Here is a 20,185-nt window from a genome sequence, read left to right as displayed (position 1 = left end):
TAAAAAAAAAAAGAAAGTTGGGTACACTGATATTCATCCACCACCATAAAGCAACTCCGCATTTTTTTTTGTCATGGAAAGCACTGAAGACATTCAGTTGAGTGGGAAAGATGGACTGATGTAGATCTAATTTAATCTCATTCGTGTTTGCATATACATATTCAGAGATGAACCCAGACTGCTTATAAGAGATGCGACTGGAAAACTGTTCCTCTGTGCAACCTGACAGGTTCAGTCCTCAGGACCAGATCAAAGAAGATTTCTTATTTCTCATTGCACAGCAAAGAGCTATAGCACTGTCCCAGTAAGAAGCAGTGAGAACACAAGCGAGGCATAGGCCCATGGCATGTCACCCCTGCCGGCACTGTCACCTGACTCCTCCTTGGCACAGAGGAGTCATTATCTGTTGAGGACAGAGAGACACAACTTACTGTCAAAAGTTGTGTCAAAGAAACACAACTTACTGTCAGAGTGAGACTTAGAGAAAGAATCCCAGGAAGCTGAGTTCAGTAAGAATAGTCTGAGAGCTGTTAGACACATTACACTCTTTATGAAGAACTGCAAGACAGGAGCTCAAAGACTCCACTGATGACATAGGGAACTGGACGGGAAACGCAGGTTCTGACTTTTCTGGTCCATGTGTACTAGACACATGTGCCGACACACCACACTGTAGCCCATAAACATGTAACATTATTAACATTCATCAAAAAAGGAAAGAATAGGGAATCTATACTTGCATTTCATATGTATTTCCGTTCTGGCTTATTAGCCTTTTCTTTCATAAAGACATGCTTTACACACTGTTAATATAAGTGAGCCTAAGATAATATATATGGGCTACACGATTAACAGAAATGCTTTTATTGGCTGGCACCAGGAAAAACGTACCACCAGCAAAAGAGTGCACTCATGGTGTCAGCATTTACTCTGATCCAGTGGCATTTCCCAATTGGGAATATGAGGATCTCAACAAGAGTTCTGCCCAGGAGAGTGAACTGTAATGAAGATTTGCTGCTAATTACATTCAAGGGACCTGGCATTTGCCCTCCACCATAGCAGTCAAGAGCAACAACCTAGCCCAGCACAAGCAAGGCATGTTTTTTTCCAAGAGCATATTTAGCAGTGGCTCAGAACAAATGGGCAAAGGAAGAAGGCTGTTGGCACAGAGGGAGCGCATGAGTGATTCTGGGGAAATGCTTTGCTCCATGAGATTTGGAAAAAAAAAAAAACAGTCCATACATGAGTTGTTTCATGCCACAATTTAAACATAAGATGGGAAAATGTTTGTATATGCACCTAGCTTCTATCAGAAAGAGATTCTCCAAGCATAAAAGCAATGACACAGAATTTTAAAACATACATCCTTGAGGGTGATGGTGGTGGTGGAGGTAGTGATGGCGACAGTGGTGATGACGGTGAGGGTGTTGGTAGTAATGATGGTGGTGGTGGTGGTGGAAGTGGTGGTGGTGATGGTAGGGGGATGATGGTGGTGATGGTGGTGGTGATGATGGTGGTGATGGTGGTGGTGGAAGTCGTGGTGGTGATGGTAGGGGGATGATGGTGGTGATGGTGGTGATGGTGGTGAGAGTGGTGGTGGTGGTGGTGATGATGGTGATGGTGGTGGTGGTGGTGGTGGTGGTGATGGTGATGATGGTGGTGATGGTGGTGATGGTGATGAGAGTGGTGGTGGTGGTGATGATGGTGATGGTGGTGTTGGTGGTGGTGGTGGTGGTAGTGATGGTAGGGGGATGATGGTGGTGATGGTGGTGATGGTGGTGAGAGTGGTGGTGGTGGTGATGGTGGGGGAATGATGGTGGTGATGGTGGTGAGAGTGGTGGTGGTAGTGGTGATGATGGTGATGGTGGTGATGGTGGTGATGGTGGTGGTGGTGGTGGTGGTAGTGGTGGTGATGGCTCAGCAGTTAAAAGGTCAGTAAAGATGCTTGCATCCTCCATCAGAGTACCTGGTTCTATGTCTGGCTCTGGCTTCCGACTATATATCCTTGCTAGTGTACATGTTGGAAAGCAGCAGCTGAGGGTTCAAAGAATTGAGTTCTAATCACTCAAGTGACTGAGTTCCTGGCTCCCAGCTTTGCCCCAACCCAGTCCCAGCAGTTACAAACACTAGAGAGGGAGCTAACAGGAAGTCAGTCAGTCTCTAATCTCTCTCTCTCTCTCTCTCTCTTTCTCCACACACACACACACACACACAAAATCTTCAAATAAGTGAAAGTAAATGTTTTAAAAACCACAACAGGTAGAGAGAATTTCTCCAAAGTTTGAGAGCTTTTCGAAGATATTCGCCATAATGATTACAATATAGAAAACATCCAAAATGCCAAATGCTGACAAATTGTGATGTGCATACAACAGAATATTATGCAGCCAATAAACTTATGTTTTCGAACTGCTAGCATCATGAGCACATAATAGTAAGAGAAAAATATTCTGTTTTGTGGTTCCAATTTACTCAGGAAGTTTGCCACAGCAATAACATTTTTAGCATTATTTTCTCTGCCAAATATTTGTGTTGGTTTTTCTGTGCAATCTCACTAAGGGGTTATTAGGGCTAGGGTTAATGTTAGTAAAGTGTTAGAGTTAGGGTTCAGGTGGCAGGTACAAGAGGAAATTGGGGCAGAGAAATGAGGTCACTTCCACAAGGCCACTTAGCTTGGAAATGCAAAGCCTGTTTCCTCTGCTATCCACAACCATGAATTGCTAAGAGTAAAGTCTCATCTGTTTTCAAAAACTCAGAAATCCAAGTACCCACATACACGATGACTGAAGTGGAGCTGTGTTTTCTGTCTTGGCTCTAAGATTTAAGCGATGGTTTTCCAACAACTCCTGAAGACATTCGTGTTGATATGTAGAGTTAGGTACCTGTGATCCCCTTTACCAAAAGGATGGCAATACATAAATTCAATGCTGGGATTCTCAGTTACTGTTCCCGCTGCATATTGATCAGTGCCCAGGCAGATTTGTCCTAGGAGATGAAACTGGGGAATCTTTTTAATGTCTACATTTGTGTGTTTTCCAGAAGGTTACAGCACGTCTGCTAAGTATGGATCCCAAGCTATTTTCATCTCCATTCTTCTCATTTTTTATTCCCAATCAGATAAAAAATAAATAAATACAAACTAGCTATCCATTCATCAAAATCACTTCAAACTTATTTATGGTACAGCATTGAGAAGCTTCTGAGAATAAAAACAGAAACTCTATTATAGTTTCTATTAATAAGCGCAGTCACTACTTGTTATGAAAACATTTTGGATATGGTATCTTACTGTTAAAATCAAGTCTATCCAATAAAGCGCTATAATTAGCGTTGTATGGTCTCACGGAAGTCATGAGAATTTTCTAAGTCTACAGGGTGGGAAAGTAAAAACATGGTTTTCCAGTTTGAGAAAAAGAAAGAAAACGTATGTTATCAAGGGCTCAAAATGTCAACATTTAGGAACTACTCACAAATCTATCATTACAAATGATCCCCTCGACAATTTTGGAAAGATGGCTTTTAGACAACTTTAAGTAGAACTGATATTAGAGAGGGTTCCCGGGTGTTTTTTTGTTTGTTTGTTCGTTTGTTTGTTTGTTGTTTTTTGCTCATTGCTTCATTACATAAACATTAAGTGTCTCTTGTATGCCTGGTACTTTTCTAGACACTGGCTATTAAGCAGCAAACAAAACAGCACAGTGGGATCTGAAGGGACTGCACTGAGAGTCCAGAAAGACACGAAGGTACATAGCAAGGAAGAAAAATAGGGCAGCCAGATGGGACATGGGTCCTGGGGAGACTGAAAGTCATAAATCCAAACAGTCCAGCCAGGGAAGGACATGCCAGGCAGTGCCAAGGCCCTGGGGTTTTGAAACTGAATCCATTCCACATCTAAAGAACGGCAGCAACAAAAAGACCTCCACGATGTCAGTGGAGGACTAAGAAAGAAGCAGTAAAACGAGCTCAAAATGGAACCAAGGAATCAGGTGTTACAGGGCCTCAGAGGCCATGCTAGACTTGTGGGGTTTCTTTCATCAATACTGTTGTTTTGTTTACAAAGAGAGATGGGTAGCAAAAAGAGGTACAGATAGAATGACTGCACAATCTATTATTCAAATTCTTGCTTTTCTGTTGGCAAAAAACATTAGACTTGATAGGACATTGGTTAAACAGACGATGACGAGGATTTGCCCAGGAGAATTTAGCGAGGTATATGGAGCCTTAGATTTGGAGCAGGGGGATGGTAAGATTGGCTTTAACCCAAACCTTCAGGCTCTGTGTTTAAAGGCCAGAATGAAGATGAGAGCCAGGGGAGTGCATTTAGGAGGCTGCTGGAGCGTGCATGTGGTGGTGAGCATGGCAGATGCTGGGTGGGCTTCACAATCAACAATACTCAAGGATAGACTGAACGTGGAGAATTAGAAAAAAGACCGGGGGTGGCTGAACAATTGTAGGGACTGTGTCGGCGTTAGGGGAGTAGGAGAAAGGCAGCAGGGACAGACAGGAGGTGAGGAGAGACAGGAAGCACCAATAAATATCTAGGTGGAGACGCTGAGATATGGCAGGTACAAGGTAGATTGAGATTCCTGAGACTAGATGACAACCCGAAAGAAACAGGCAGGATGGGGCGGGGGAGGGGTTCCCAAGAGGCAGGGAGGAGAGAAAGCAGTAGCGATGGAGGCTGAGAAGTGACCGCCAGGAAGGTGGGCAGAAATCTCGAGCCAGCTGACCCAACTATGTCCAGTGATCAATTGCACCAAGTGCTGGGATGGTCCTGGTCGGCTTCGGACGGTTTCCTATCGAGTTTGTGGGGCAGGGTACTCAGTGTAAGTCTCGTGGAAATTTGAAGTGAGGAGCGGTAGACAGATCCCAGCGGACTTAAACTTTTTGTTCAGTGACAAAGGGGGTCTGTACAGCACTAGGGGTGACTTGCAAATTGGGCATTTTCTCCTAACTAAAGAAGGTCCAATTTTGCCACTCCCCTGCCTCCCCACTCTACCTGGGATCCCAGGAATCGGAGTCGAGCATTCAATGACAGGAGACAGGAAAGGAAGTGGAGAGGATTTATCCCAACAGTGAGGGACCAGAAAAACCCGACCTCTACTTCTGACCACCAAGATTCCCTGAGCAGCTGGCCACCTGCTTCTGGGGACACTCTCTCCACTGTTCAACATCTGGGTTATCCTTACAGTCTGTGAGCTAACCAAACTCCAATTAGTACATTCTATCTGAGCAAGTTAGCCAGAGTTGGTTTCTACTGCTGGCAACCAGGGCATCCTAGTATATCTGCCATTCTCAACCATTCAGCTGTACAACAGCTAATGAAATTCACAGATTTTCAAGCTGAATTGGTTTTCCCAGGTAGGCACAAATGAAGGCTTAGAGGACATTCTAATACTGGAAAAATCAAGGCTTCACACTCCTACGTTGGGTCCAGCTAGCATCGTGGGAAGTCTGCAGCTGAGCCCTTCACCGCCCCCCCCCCGAGGGTCTGGCGATTGTTCATCTAATCTCGTTCAAACAAACTCAACATAAAATTACTGAGTTTTAATAACTTCAAAGCAATAATCCATGAGATAGGCGCTGTGGCACAGCAGCTTAAGCCCACTATGTGAGACACACACATCCCATATCAGATTGCTGGCCCAAGTCTCTCAGCTGTTCCACTTCTGATCCAACTTCTTGCTCAGGAGCCTGGGAAGGCAGTGGATGATGACCCTGCTACTTGAGTGACTGCCATCCATGTGGGAGACCTGGATGGAGTTCCAGGCTCCTGGTTTCAGCCTGATCCAGTTCTATCTGTTGCAGGTATTCTTGTAGGATGCAAAAGAGATCACACCGGAAAAGTCTAGGATGTACTAAGAAGTCTATTAACCAAGCTTGGTGATGACAGTGCCTAACAGACATCAGCAAATGAAATCACTGTGACAATCTAGTCTGAATCAAAACCTGAGAGGAACAAATAGTCATTACCATGAAACTGGTCTGTTAAACTGAAGACCTATGTCCCAGCTTCCCCAGCTATGTAAGTTATCCTAAGAGACATGCAGCAAACAACCTGGACACACTTACAAAGCTGCAAACATTCACCTTTCCCTGGCTTCTCTGTCCACATTCCATTACTGCTAGGCCTCACCTCTCCTGGAATTCTTGAAAGTACACAAATTAGAAATACAAAGCATCTTAGCATTCGCATCTTCACTGACTCACCCAAGCAGTGAACAGAGGGTGAGGAATACCTACAGGAGCCATGTTCAGGGGCTCCCTGTCCTCAGACTCCGTCTGCAGGGAGCCAGAGAGCAAGCAGGTACTGGGGAAGGCCAAGTCAGAGTGCAAGAGTGACAGAAGCACATAACCAAGAGAGTGAGTCCCTCCCTATCATGGCGCTTCATGGCGGCTTCCAAGGGGGATGGGTGCACGGCAATGCAATACTGACCCCTCTCAGGTTCCAGGTGATGATGGCTGAATGTCACCTGACTTAAAGGACGGTGCAGTTGGGGAAAAAATGGCTTCCAAGCCTGTGACCCTGAACTAGCTGCCTAAGACCACAACAGCATTTAGGAAGTGAAGCAGTAGATGGAAGTTCTTTCCTCATTTCTACTTTTCAAGAAATATATATATATATTTTAAGAAAATATCTGATCCATGTGAGAAAAGTGACTCCATAAAGTCAAGTACAAAGTAAATGTTATTCTACTGGTTTTGATGACATTGTATGGACAAAGCCATGAGTGGATCAGACTCTGCAGCAAGCTGCGGGTCATCTCCCAGGACTTCCACTGTACGCCACATCACTCAGTTCCACAAGCTGTAGACGTGGAATGATAATGCTTGACGTCATTTCCTGAAGGAAGGAACATACGACAAACAGACGAACTTCAATGAAATGTTTTAAAATGTCTCTAGCTACATAATTCCTTACATTCTCCTCTGGCATTTAAGACTTAAGTTCTATGGGTGAGTCACAGAAAAAAAAAAGACTTCTGATTCAGAATCAACAAAAATCATAAAACTGTTCGATTTTTGAACATGATGTTTAAATGCCTCTGGTGGTCCCGTCATTGTTCTTGGAAAGCGTGTCATTTGTTTCACAAAACTAGCACACTAGATACCATGTTCGATTTGAGCTTTATCTGGAAGACACTGCGTACAAACAACCAAGAATTAAGATTATGAAACTCCAGCCTTTCGGATTGATTCTTGAAAGCTTTACTTTTCTTATTTCCTTGTTGTAATCCATTTATTTGCGAGGCACTGAGAGAGAGAAAACAAAATACAGACAACTCCTACCAATAGTTTATTCCCTACATGCTCATGATTTTCCAGGCTGGGTGACCCTGAGCCTGGGAGCTGGAAACTCAGCCCAGGTCTTCTTCGTGGGCAATGAGAACCCAATGACTTAAACCTTGCAGGGTCTGCATAAGCAGGAAGCCTGCCTTAAGGAGCCAGCCATCAAACCTAGCTTCTCAGATGTAGGACTTGGACCTTTTAGAAGGTATCTTCACATCCGCCTTGCAATCTATATTTTAAATAACAAAATTACCTTTTTTTCTGATTTTAACTTTCTTGAAATGATTTTTATTATTTCTTGCCATTTTTCACTTTCCTGAAATAATTATCACTTTTTAAAAAAGTGCTCACAGGTTACAAATGTGGGACAAGAAACTGGCATGATGGCTCAATTGGCTAATCCTCAAACTTAGAGTGCTGGCATCCCATACAGATGCCACTTTGTGTCCTGGCTGTTCCACTTCCATTCCAGCTCCCTGCTTGTGGCCTGGAAAGGCAGCAGAGGATGGTTGAAAGCCTCGGGACCCTGAACTCACTTGGGAGATTCAGAAGAAAATCCTGGCTCTTGGCTTTGGATCAGCTCAGCTGCAGTTGTGGCAGCCATTTGGGGAGTGAAACTTCTCTCTGTAAATCTGCCTTTTCAATTAAAAATAAATAATTTTTGCAAGGTATGGAGCAAGACAAATTCTCCAACAGTTGCCTTGTGCTCTTACACACAGTCCTTATCTGTCTGTGACCCAGTATCTGTATCCACAGGAGGAGGGCAACAGCACCTACCTCAGGGAAGCTTTTGAGAATCACATAAACTGGGCCCAGCGTGGTGGCCCAAGTGGTTAAGGTCCTCGCCTTGCACGCCCGGGATCCCATATGGGAGCCGGTTCTATCCCAGCAGCCCCGCTTCCCATCCAGCTCCCTGCCTGTGACCCAGGAAAGCAGTCGAAGACGGCCCAAGGCTTTGGGAACCTGCACCCGCGTGGGAGACCCGGAAGAGGCTCCTGGCTTCGGGTCGGCATAGCATCGGCCATTGCGCTCACTTGGGGAGTGAATCATCGGACGGAAGATCTTCCTCTCTGTCTCTCCTCTCTGTATACCCGCCTTTCCAATAAAAAAATAATAAAAATAAATCTTTAAAAAAAAAAAAAGAATCACATAGACTAATACATGTAAAACACCTAGGTCAGTTTCCGGCATCTATGCTGTATTGACTTAGGGTTTGCTCTTATTGCTATGGTCGCAATTAATTTATCCAGGTAGCCCATCAGCTGTCATTTTTCAGTCAGTAGCAGTGCTCCAAACAGGAATGTGAACGCAAACAGCTAGATACAAACTAACTGTCCCACGTCCCTCCTTCACAAACGCTGGACATCAACAGCTTGTGCAGGATGAGCACGCAGGAAGTGTCGATGCAAGAACAGGAAGTGTGAAAAGAACTGCGATTTTGATCATAACACAGATAGGTTAACGTTCACAGCAAAGGTGGCCTGAAACAAATGATGACATGTTCCTGCAGGCAACTGTACTCTGTCTGTTTCCTCTGTGGATGTGTCACAGACAAGAGAAATGACAAGCTTGGATCTGGTCCTGGAGGCTGAGCCAGACATAACAAACAAGGTGAAGGTTAGGGCACGGCTCACATTCATGACCAATCACGCATGGACCTACGGGTTCTAAATGTCAAAGGAGTCGCACATGGTGACACTGCACTCCAGAGAGACAGGAGTGTCAGCAAATAAAGTTCAGAGACAGAAACGAAAACAGGCATCAACTGTCAGTAAATAAGAGACTCCAGAAACCGGAGGTCATGCACAGATTACTTTCCCAGAGCTCAGCTACAAGAGTGAACACAAAATGCACCGTTGTTACCACCTGCAGTGACACATGGAAATACACTGTCAAAGGCGTCTTAATAAACATCCTAGCTCCATCACAGTGACCAAAAGCACCCGAGGCATAAAGGATTTCAGAACTTGCTACAAGCATTGTGACGGACACTACAGAGATTGTGAATAGATTCCTTTCTGTGTTTACAGGAAACAATGTCTCAATTAGGACAACATTCAGAACAGGAGTAATTTTGCTTATGATACAAGAAACCCTCAAATTATTCCAGGGCTGGTACTGTCTGCAAGGATCCAGGCCCTCTCTACCATTCTGTTTCTCTATCCTGAGTATGCGGCCACACTCCTCAGGGTCACAGCAGCCTACACCACATCCTGGTGAGAAGACACAGGTTGAGTATGACCAAAAAACATCAACCAACAAACCAAACAAGCAAGCAACAAAACTGAAGACAAAACATAAGAGATACGCCTGTTAAATCTTTTGCAAATCTCTTTCATGGGCTTCACAACCAACCATCAGCAGACTGTCACCTACTGAGCTACATGGAACTGCAAGTGTAACAGGCAGTAGTTTTAACTGGATACATCTCACCTACACAACATCAGTAAGACAGGCATCTTGGAGAGGACTGTAGAAAACAAGGTGTGCCACAGAATGAGACACTTATTGAGTCTAGGAACAGGGCAACTGCTTTTAAAAACAGTCCAAAGAAAATGTCAACTTCATAAAGTCTGGAGTCTGCCATTGAGATCCTCTAACTCCTTTGACAATCCACAAACTTGGGCCTGGCATGGTGGCCTAGCGGCTAAAACCTCACCTTGAACGCACCGGGATCCCATATGGACGCTGGTTCTAATCCTGGCAGCTCCACTTTCCATCCAGCTCCCTGATTGTGGCCTAGGAAAGCAGATGAGCACGGCCCAAAGCCTTGGGTTCCTGCACCCACGTGGGACACCTGGAGGAGGTTCCTGTCCCCCAGCTTTGGGTTGGCACAGCACCAGCCGTAGTGGCCACTTGGGGAGTGAATCATTGGGCGGAAAATATTCCTCTCTGTCTCTCCTCTTCTCTGATTATCTGACTTTGTAATAAGAATAGATAAATCTTAAAAAAGAAAAAAAAGGACAATCCATAAACTTGCCTGTAGCAGACAGAGCAGACACAGCATGCGCTAGTCTGCCAAGGCCTTTTACTGACAAGTGTGTATTTTCTCTTAAGTGGTTTACCAGCTAACCACTTCCGAACTTAAGGTTCTCCACTTAGTCTCCAAGGACCCAGCACTCTCGATCAAAAATCATTCTCTCTCAGTTCCAGTTCAGCAGAAAGACTTTTGCATTTGAAAGTACTTCACAAAGGCTTGCACAAAAATATACAAGGGTATTTCAAAAAGTCCAGAGAAAATTATATTCCAGAGAAGTATACTTTGATGTAGAAATTTTTTTTGCAATCCACGCACAGCTTTTTCATGACATACATGTCCCATCTCTTTTTTGATAAAAACCCTTGAATCGTATTTAGAATTTAACAAAACACACAAGCATTCAATCCATCTACCTGTACGCACTTGAGGTGTCTCTTAGACCACCACCTAAACCCACATGTTTTTGATAGTTATTGTGGTCAAAGTAAGCAGAACTACTCAACTCAGGGGCAGGAGTGTTTGACTGAGGAAGTAAGTTAAAGAAAGTTTTATTTGATTAAAACCATCCTAATTAACTTTACGATAACTGTAGGCAAGAAACACACTTCTAATGGAAGCGGTGTTTAGTTACACATATTTGGTAATAAGTTGATTTTCCATTTTCGTGACCCTCCTCAACAAACTCAACTTGGAATTGCACTTGAGATGTGCCACTTTGTTGGCGAGGCACTAGAGGAACAGGCATGGGTGAACAGCTCTCATCTGGACAGGGTGTCTGTTTTCAAGTTGGAGACCGTAATAGCTAATAACTAGTAATATCTACTAAGCATATGCTGCGTGCCAGCTGCTTTATATACACAAATCTATATTTATATAGATATACACATAGTTGCCACATGTGGAAACTATTACTTCTATATTCTCAATGAAGAATCTGAAGTTAGAGGTACAAGATATGCACATGAACTTCCCTGCTGCAAAATTTCCAGCTCTTTCCAGTACACCATGGTACCTCTCTGGACTTTTTCTTTTCTAACCAACGTAGCAAGGCTGAGCTCTGAGCCTCAGAATCTTAAAATTTTGAAGCTGGAAGAGTCACTAGAGTTCACACAAAGCAAAATGAAGTAGTTCCTGTTCCAGAAAGTCCACAGCATGTGGGTCTGCAAAGGCAAGAATAACTTGGTAGTTAAATCATGGCTTAAAACACCTGTCTTAAGACACTATCGGAGGACCCAGGTTCAATTCCCAGCACTGAATCTTGATTCCAGCTTCCTGCTAATTCAGACCCGGGAGATAGCAGTGATGCTATGAGTTAACTGCAAGACCTGGGTTGAGTTCCTTTCCTCAGCTCTGACCCCAGCCCAGCCCAGCCCAGCCCAGCCCAGCCCTGCCCTGCCCAGCCCTTGCCCATAAGAACAACTGAGGGATAAATTAACATGCAGGAGTTTCCTCTCTCATGTTCATTCTCTTTACCCTCACTCTTTCCACTGCCTGTTGAACAAATACATTAAATATGAAAAGAAAGCAAGACTGTAGAACTTAACCCAGATCACCACAGCTCCCTTCTTTGCTGCCAATCCAGTGGGTTTCACCCTTCCCTCCACTGTGTCCCTCTCTGGTCTGCCTACTGAATAATGCCAGTCACCTTGACCCAGTCACTGTTGACCAGTAAGGCAACAATTTAAGGTAACAGACATGATGATGAAGTTAGGCCTTCTTCAATATACCAGAACCATCCTGCAGTTCTCAAGCATTCAAGATATCTCTGAGTTGCCTTTTGGTTTCAGGTGAATTCAGTGTGCAGCCTTCCAATTGCTACAACACTTCTATCTGGTATAGCTGAGATTTTGTGCACAAACTTCAGATTCTACAGTTTGACCACACCACTGACAGCAAAGAAAGCAGCTAATTCAGAATCCCACGAACTGCTGGCTTGCCAGTTCTTCTAAGACATTTTATAGTGGAGCAGGTAGGACTACTTTTCTTTGGGAAATACTAATCTTTAGTGTTTTAAAAGAGGAACTAGAAATGTTTTAATAAGCCGATAAAGCTCATTTTTTATAATGGCAATATACAAGCCAATTTTGAGCCCCTTCTATGATCACACAGCCAACAAATACTATGGCAGGTGTGTGTGCGTGTGTGTGTACACACTGCTACTTCCCATAGTACATATTAGAAGAGGGAAACGAAGTAGAATTGGTGACAAGGGAAGCTTGAAGGGAAGACATAAGAAAAAAGGAATAGAGTCATCAAGAGCGAAATGAAAAAGGAAGGCAGAATCTAAGAGGGCCTACGGAGGAGAGACAAGGGGAGCAACTGAGAAGGCCTAGAAGAAAGGAAGGGGGACCAGAGCAGGACAGGCAGTCCACGGGGTGGGTATGTGAAGAGCGTACTGGTCCTTCTCAGGGCCCTACGTTCGTGGGTGTGCTCAAGCAGTGATGTTAGGAAGACTCTTGAACCCCACCCCCCCCAGACATTTAGAGGGACCTCTGTTTTCAACAGTAACTTATTTTTCTAAGAAAAGGATTTCAGGATATTTCAAGTTGACATGTGAAACCCAAAGACCCTCTAACTATCTCTTTGTGGTGCTAAAGCAGTTTAATCAGCTTAGCTTCGTGTTTTGGGCGATTAGGGCTACCTTCGCTGCAGATCAACATTTGCACATCTGTACTTATCTCCTACACACAGACACAGTCTCAAATTCATTGGCTGTGGTTGGGACCTACAGGGGACAGAGTGAAAAAGGGGGGTGAAGTGTGCATAGTTTTAAAGAAGGCACATTTTAAAAATAATTGGTCAGCCCACAGGCACAGCATTCAACCTGTCAAAAGCTCAGCCTTCTTTGAGATGAGCATGGCAGGTGACTGTGGTGAAAATTACTCTCTGAGCCACGCAACTGACACCTAAGGAATATCATTTCTTGTACAATGTCCTGGAGCCCAGATTAAAAAAAAAACACATCATCTCCATGTTTAAGCGATCCTTATGAGATTTAAGCTGAATAATTCATTCCTACTTTCTGAAAATGGGCTTCACCATTTTTTTTTCTTGAGTGGTGAAGATTTTTTTTTTTAAAAATGACTCTCCTTTTGAATTTTTTTTGAACGGCTCTAAAGTTAGGGGAAGCGTGTCTTATTCACCCCAATGATTTTTAAACTAGAATAGTTACATAAATGAATTTCTTTTTATGTGTGTTTTGCCATTACCCAGGAATACCCTACCTGACTTCTGTTCACAGCAAACCTGCCCATTCCAGCCCAGACATTCCATTATCTTTTTTTACTTGACTGAGTTTAGATTCATCTGATGGTTTTCTCTATTTTTATTTAAAGGACTGATATTGATTAGCATAACTGTTTTAAAATGCAAATATTCCAATAAATGACCTATGTATTTATGATTGTCAACTGTAAAGATTACTTAAGGTGCTACTGCACCAGCAACTACTCATGAGGAACACAGACATAATAAATGTCTAAAAACAATTATCACAACCTATCCCAAATAATTTACAATGTGAGGTTCCCAGACCAGGCTGTAGAGCTGACCAATTCCCAAAAGGGTACAAAGAAATCAAAGATGAGTCCAAGATATTTTCTCTAGAATAAAATTAATTTATAAAAAAAATTGAAAAGTCAATAATATTGACTTTGAAATCTCATTACAATAGCATCCTCTTTTCAATGATGAAAACGTATTTGAATAAGGCAGTTCTGCAAAAAAAAAAAACCTCCCCTATATACAATGACACAAATTTCCTATTTTATTTTTGACATGTGCAATGAAATAGAATATTATAAATTGGAAAGAACCATTCTAAATAAGCTCTAGCAATGAAGTACTATGAATGGAGTAAGACTTTCTGCCAAACTGAGATGTTCTGAATTATGACTCTAATGCTCTAATTCTTTAATCTAAGACTAACATTGAAATTCACACAAGGAATACAAATTACATGAGGCAAGATTTATTCAGGCTAAGAAACAATCCAAGCTACATCAGTAAAACACGTTTTAAGTACACACATTAAGTAAGAACAACATGGCAAGTAGAGGAAGATGTTTAAAATGCCAAATTTTCAGTGTTACCTAAGCAGGACACAGCTGCAGTTCATTTATAAATTGCGTTTGATGAATGATCCTAAGAGTTTCAATATGCTGATTCAAGAATCTGAGACCAAAGGATACACACACACACACACACACACACACACACACACACACACACACAGAGTCAACAACAGCTACCTTAGCAAAAGTAAAGTGCTTTCATTCCAACAGTCAAATCGCATCTTTCTAAAGAACTAAATCAGCAGTCTATATCCTAGCACTGTGCCCGACAGGGAGATGGCCCCAGTAGCTGGCAGGTCACCACATTCACTGCGCTTTCTTGGAATGGTGATTTTTAAGTAGCAACCAGTTGGTTTCAGAACACAGGGTATCCAGGACAACAGATAACCGGCATCTGTTAGAACGAGGTGCCCCCAGTATTTTATCCTGATTACACTTTTTTTTAAGGAAATATTCAGCTTTTAACAGTAGGAAATTGATTTTCCTGCAGTCTCCACAGTATGACTGGAAGAAAGGGTATGGAAATGCTAATAGGAAGAAACCACCCACAGCGCTACTGGATGTAGCAAATATAACAGAATCCTCTGTCTACAGAGTCAGGGGCATATCACTCAACCACTTCCATCAAGACAGGATTTGTTCCCCTTGATAGATAATTTAGATCATATTTCTTATTGATACACTGTAATAAGGAATTCCGTTAAACAGTCTCGCTGAAGCTCAACTGTTTGGGACAGATCCATTTATCCATACTTGGCTTGTAGTCACCTTGTCTTCTCTCAAGGCTGATCTTTCCTCTGATGTTGACTCCACAGGCAACTTCACAAGTGGAGAAGTGTTCGCTGCTAGGATTTCAGGGCCTCTAAGGTCTTCCTAGCCCGTAACATTATTCTCTTTCTGTTTAATGATGCCAAAGCTAATTTAAGCAAAAGCAACAGCGAAAACCATCTTTCTACATACAGTTGTGAAGAAAAAAAAAGTGGGGGAAATTTTTCACACTGGAAAGCCACATTCACTGTAAATGGATTGATGAGAGGAGTTAGGAAACAAAATCGACAGATAGCCAGGAGGTGCAAAAAGGGAAGAAGGACCACTGTGGGAGAGGAAGCTGCAGATTCCACCTTGACCTAAGAGTGTCACAACCACCCTCTTAGAAACTGGGGCAGTCAGCTGCTGGGCGTGGCTGGGGACCAACAGCTACCTAACCCATCTAGCTCTCCACTTCCTATTGTCCGGTCATTTGTAACTTTCTGCGAAGCAACAAAATTACCCACATTTGGCACCTGGTAGTCCCACTCAGGAGCAGGGAATGACTTAGAAAAAAAAAAAACATCTGTGACCCTGAGATCTTTCTCATTCAAGATGACACCTCTCTTTTTGATAAAGTCCTAGGATTTTACATTCATGGAAGGAGTTCATCCTATGGCAAACTGCCATCACTGGGGAGTCACAGACAAGGGGACTTAAAAAGATGTAAGGTACAAACAGAGTGAAGGACACCCCTGGCCTGAGAGCTAGAAGTCTATTAGACCTGTCCATACGTTACAGAGTGCTTGATGCAGCAAACACATGATGAAAACGTCTGGTGGAAACGTGTGACAGTTCTGTTACTGCCTCAAGCAGTCTATATATTTTTTTCATTTTTGAGGGTCAAAGATTTTTGACAGAAACCTTTAACTAAACATCACACACACAGAAACTCATAATTCTGAACCGCTTTTATTCTAGACATCTTATTTAGAGTGTCGCATACTCCCTGTCTCCCCGTCAGGTGCCACCATACACACCACCTCAACTTTAGTGCATTACCGCAAGTGAAATGTCACATCAGCCTAGCGCCCATCACCACTCATCCTAGAGCAAGTTCCATGTAAATCTACTTAACACTGGTTTTTCCTGATACAGTTGGTTACATTGTAAAGCTCCAGAACACGGTAACACCCTATGGATTCCTAAGCCTGCACAGACTTTTTTGGTGAACGTGTTCTTCATTTTGGTCACATATCAAAACAACCCCATCACAAAAGTATATAGCGTTAAGTTCGGAGCTATCAGTTCAACTCATAAGAGATGCTAAAACAATTTGTTGCAAAATTAACCTTCAAGCCTAAAGAAAGCATTTCCCGCAGGGAAAGCCACAGCTGGAGCTCAAACAGAAATGCCTGGTGAGACAGGTAGTGGGAATGTAAAAGCCGGCCTTATCTCAAAGCTTAGAAGGTTTTTCTACCTCATCAGTGGCAGCAAAGAGATAGAACTTGAAAGTTTCTGCGCGTTTCTGCCTCCCAATGTCCAATAGAAAGTACTGCACTTTGCTCTTGGTGTCATCTTACACTCGAGGCTACTTACACGCGAGCAAAAGACAATAGTGACGGTAGTGGTTTTTGTGGGTTTTTTTTTTAACTTTCCCATGCTGCCACCTCACAGGATGGTACGTGGAAGACAGAAACACAGACTTTCTGGCATCACAGGCTCTTTTTCATCACCATCTGACAAGTCCCCCTGGGTCACCCACCAGTCTCCCCAGAGCTGGCACGTTTGCTGAGGCTCATCACACTGAGAGCCCAGCACAGCCAATCTGCTCGGGTTAGGTCCCCGTTGTCACCACATTGGCTTCTGCCCACCTCAAGGGCATCACGACTTGAGAAAACAAGCACCAACCATTCTTGGAAAGACAGCGCCCGAAGAATTTTTTTTTTTTAAAGATCAGACTAGTTACTGAAAATTAATTTTCCAAAAATAAGGTGCAAATTCCAGTAAGTTGAACTTTCTGGCATGAGAAAGTTACGAGAAACACTGCTTTAACACAGCGAGGAAGCATTTATCTAGGGCAAATATTTTAAAGCAGTTTTACAGGTATTTTTTTTTTCAAGAAAGAAAAGGAAATCTTAGGGATTCTTATAATGTTTAAGGGCTTGTCTAACTGAATGCCAGGATTCTGCTGGCTCTCTCGCCGTGTCAACAAACCGTGATGAGACCCAAGCTGACAGTCGACTGTATCTGGCTGCTTACAAATATTTGGTACGTTCAAATTCTAATTAAATAGTGGCTGTCACTGCTTTACAGCTGCAGAATCCCAACAGAAACACCCAAAACGGACATTTTTGTATTTCTCCACTTTTATGCACAGCTCAAAATAAAATGATATTTCTCTTTGCTAAAATCCTACATCTTCCGGAGTACTTAATTTTTGTAAGGGGCTCCAACAGGGTCCCCTGATTTAAAAAAAAAAAATGTGCCTTTAAATCACGGGGGGGTGGGGAGGAGGGTTTCCAGGCTTCACCCAGAAACTCAAGCTAGGAAGAGTTAAAAAAAAAAAAAGTTATTAGAAAGCATCACCGACAAAATGCTTACCCGCAAACACCGTGCGGGTTAAAAGTACCACTGCCATTAGAAACATCTCTGTGACGGACGTTGGCAAGGCCACCTGCGCTCCCTGCAGCGAGCCGCCTCCCTGACGTCCAAGGGATGGGAGAAAGGGCGCTCCTGCCTGGACCAGCTCCTGCCTGGACCAGCTGCGGGAGCTTGGTGGCGGGACGGCGCGGGGCAGCCCCGACCCTTGTCACCACTCGGTGCGCAAAGCCCAAGTGACAGCTGCACCCCCACACACCTCCTATCACCCTCTCCTAAGCCCCCGAACTCCAGCAAGATGCTCCCCGCTCCCTCAGCGTGGCAGGGTACCCACCAACCCGAGTCCCCTACTATCCTCTCCCAGGAATTGCCCGGCATTTAGCGCAGCGGCGGCCGGCTCAACCACTGGAGGGGGGGACCCCGTCCGGAGTGGCTCCATCCCAACTCGAGACTCGATTTCCCCCACTAACTTTATTCCCTCGCCACCCCACCCACCCACCCCACCCAGCCTGTGGCGCGCGGCGGCGGAAGGAGGACTGGGGTACACTCTGGGTTTGAAATGATCCCCCTATGCAAGAGATTTAAAAAAAAAAAAAGACGCTCTCCGGGGGGTAAGAGGGTGGGTGAGTGGGTGGGTGGGAGCACGGAGACATCGAGGTACCTACCATGGTATTCTTGTCCTGGCACGTAGTAGGTGGGGCTGCCCGCGATGTGCAGCGAGATGAGCACCTCGCCCTGTTCCCCGTCCCCTTCCAGCTCCCCGTGGTGGGTGCAGAGGAAAAAGAAGGGCGAGAAGCGGGGGGAATAGCCCACGGCCGCGCGACCCCTCAGCGTCGCCCCGAGGAGCAGCAGCAGCAGCAGCACCACGGGCAAAGTCCGCGGGGCCCAGCGCCCGCGCTCCATGCCGCCGCGCACCCCGCGCGCCGCTCGCTCATCCAGTTCGGGACACGCCGGGACCGAGGGAGGGCGAGGCCGCCGAGCGGTGACGAGCCGGGAGGGCTCGGCCGGCAACTTCCGCGGGGAGACCGCGCGGCTCCCAAAGTAACTTTGTGAGGGCCTGGGGAGCCGCGGGACGCCGGGGCTTTTGCGGGCGCCGTGAGCGCGAACTCCGCAGCCTCGGTGCGTCGCCTCCTCCTCCGCCGCCGCCGCCGCCGCCGCCGCCACCAAGGCCTCGGCGCGACTCTCCCCCTCGGCCAGGCCTGGGAAAGCGGCCGCCCCGCTGCACGCACACCTTCTTAAAGCCCCGCACCCCGCCCCACTCCGCCCCGCCACACGTGTCCCCGCGGCTCCCCCGCCCTCCCGCGCGCGCACGCACGCGCGCACGCCCGGCCCCGCGCGCGCCCTCCCGGCTGCGAGCGCCTCGCCGAGCGCAGAGGTGAGGCGGCGGCTGAGGCGGCTGAGGCGGCGCACGCCTCACGGGAACCCGGCCTGCAGCCCCTCGGAGGGCCAGGGAACCGGGAACCCGAGCCCCGGCTGTGAGGCGACAGGGACGCTGAGGCTCCCCGAGGGGAGAGCGGGCGAATTTTTGAAGCGGAGGGGGTGGGTGGAGGTGGGGACTGGGAAAAAAAGACACCCCAGGACCCCACGCCCAGCTGGCCGGAGCGCGCCCACGGACGGACGGGCGCAGGCCAAGCCCCTGTGGCCCTCAGGGTAGCCTTCTCCCAGCATCCATCGCCATCCCCCCCCCCGCGTTATAGGATGCGTGAGGGGAGGAACGGGGGACGCGCGCGAGGGCGCCGGCTCCTTTGTCTGCGCCCCGCGGCCCCTCGGGGCTCGCGGCCCCCCAACGCCCACCCGCCACCGCGCGCCCGGGGTCCCCTCGCGCTTCTCCGCTCCCTTCCAGGTCCCCCTGGCGCCCGATCCCCCATCAGTAGCCGGATTTAAACATGGGATGAAGGGAAAGTGGGGTTGGCAGCCTCGCGAGGTGCCTGGAAATGGTGATTTGTCCGAGGCTGAAACGACCCGCGGAGCTCTGCGCCGGGAGCGGGCGCAGGCAGGATTTTTTTTTTTTTAAGTCAGTGTTTATTTCCTCTAAATGTCAGGGGTGACCCATGGCCCTGATGGGGCCGGGGTTGGGGAGGAGCGACCAGGGCGCAGGGGAGGCGGAGGTGATGGAAGCGGGCGGTGATGAGTCGCTCGCGCAGGGCACCTGCGGGGAGGCGGGATGGTCATTCTAAGCGCGTTTGGAAAGCCGTCTGGTGGGGGCCCCGTGGCATCCGGAGGAGCCCCGGGGAGCGGCGCTGTCAGGCTCTCCCACCCGTGGCGGGTCACCAGGCCCAGAAAAACGCCAAGAAGTGGATTGTAAAATTGAAAAGAGACGCTGTCTTGGAGTAAGAAGTATAAAACGGGACCACCGGGAGACCTCTGCAGTGGCTTCATTGCAACACACACACACACACACACACACACACACGTTTTTCTTCCGAGTTTGCATAGGTACAAAGTGACCACTTCTACCTGCCTTTGCAAGCCCTGAAAATCCTTCAAGGGTTCA

At 46.0% G+C, this 20,185-nt stretch overlaps 1 protein-coding gene across 2 annotated transcripts in view; it reads right to left on the bottom strand.

The window, feature by feature from the left end:
* LOC121166947 (reelin) overlaps window positions 1-18,594 on the bottom strand; it is a 357,334-nt gene extending 338,740 nt beyond the window's left edge. For both annotated transcript variants that reach the window (XM_040996283.1, XM_040996284.1), the window contains exon 1: window positions 18,357-18,594. In XM_040996283.1, coding sequence (XP_040852217.1) covers window positions 18,357-18,594 — 238 coding nt within the window. The remainder of the gene's footprint in view (window positions 1-18,356) is intronic.
* Window positions 18,595-20,185: the final 1,591 nt, after the last annotated feature.

Source organism: Ochotona curzoniae, unplaced genomic scaffold (genome assembly GCF_017591425.1).
Source record: "Ochotona curzoniae isolate NIBS_2020 unplaced genomic scaffold, NIBS_Ocur_1.0 patch266, whole genome shotgun sequence".
NCBI lineage: Eukaryota > Metazoa > Chordata > Mammalia > Lagomorpha > Ochotonidae > Ochotona > Ochotona curzoniae.
The sequence above is the reverse complement of the archived record's forward strand: the minus strand, read 5'-3'. Positions and strand labels throughout refer to the sequence as shown.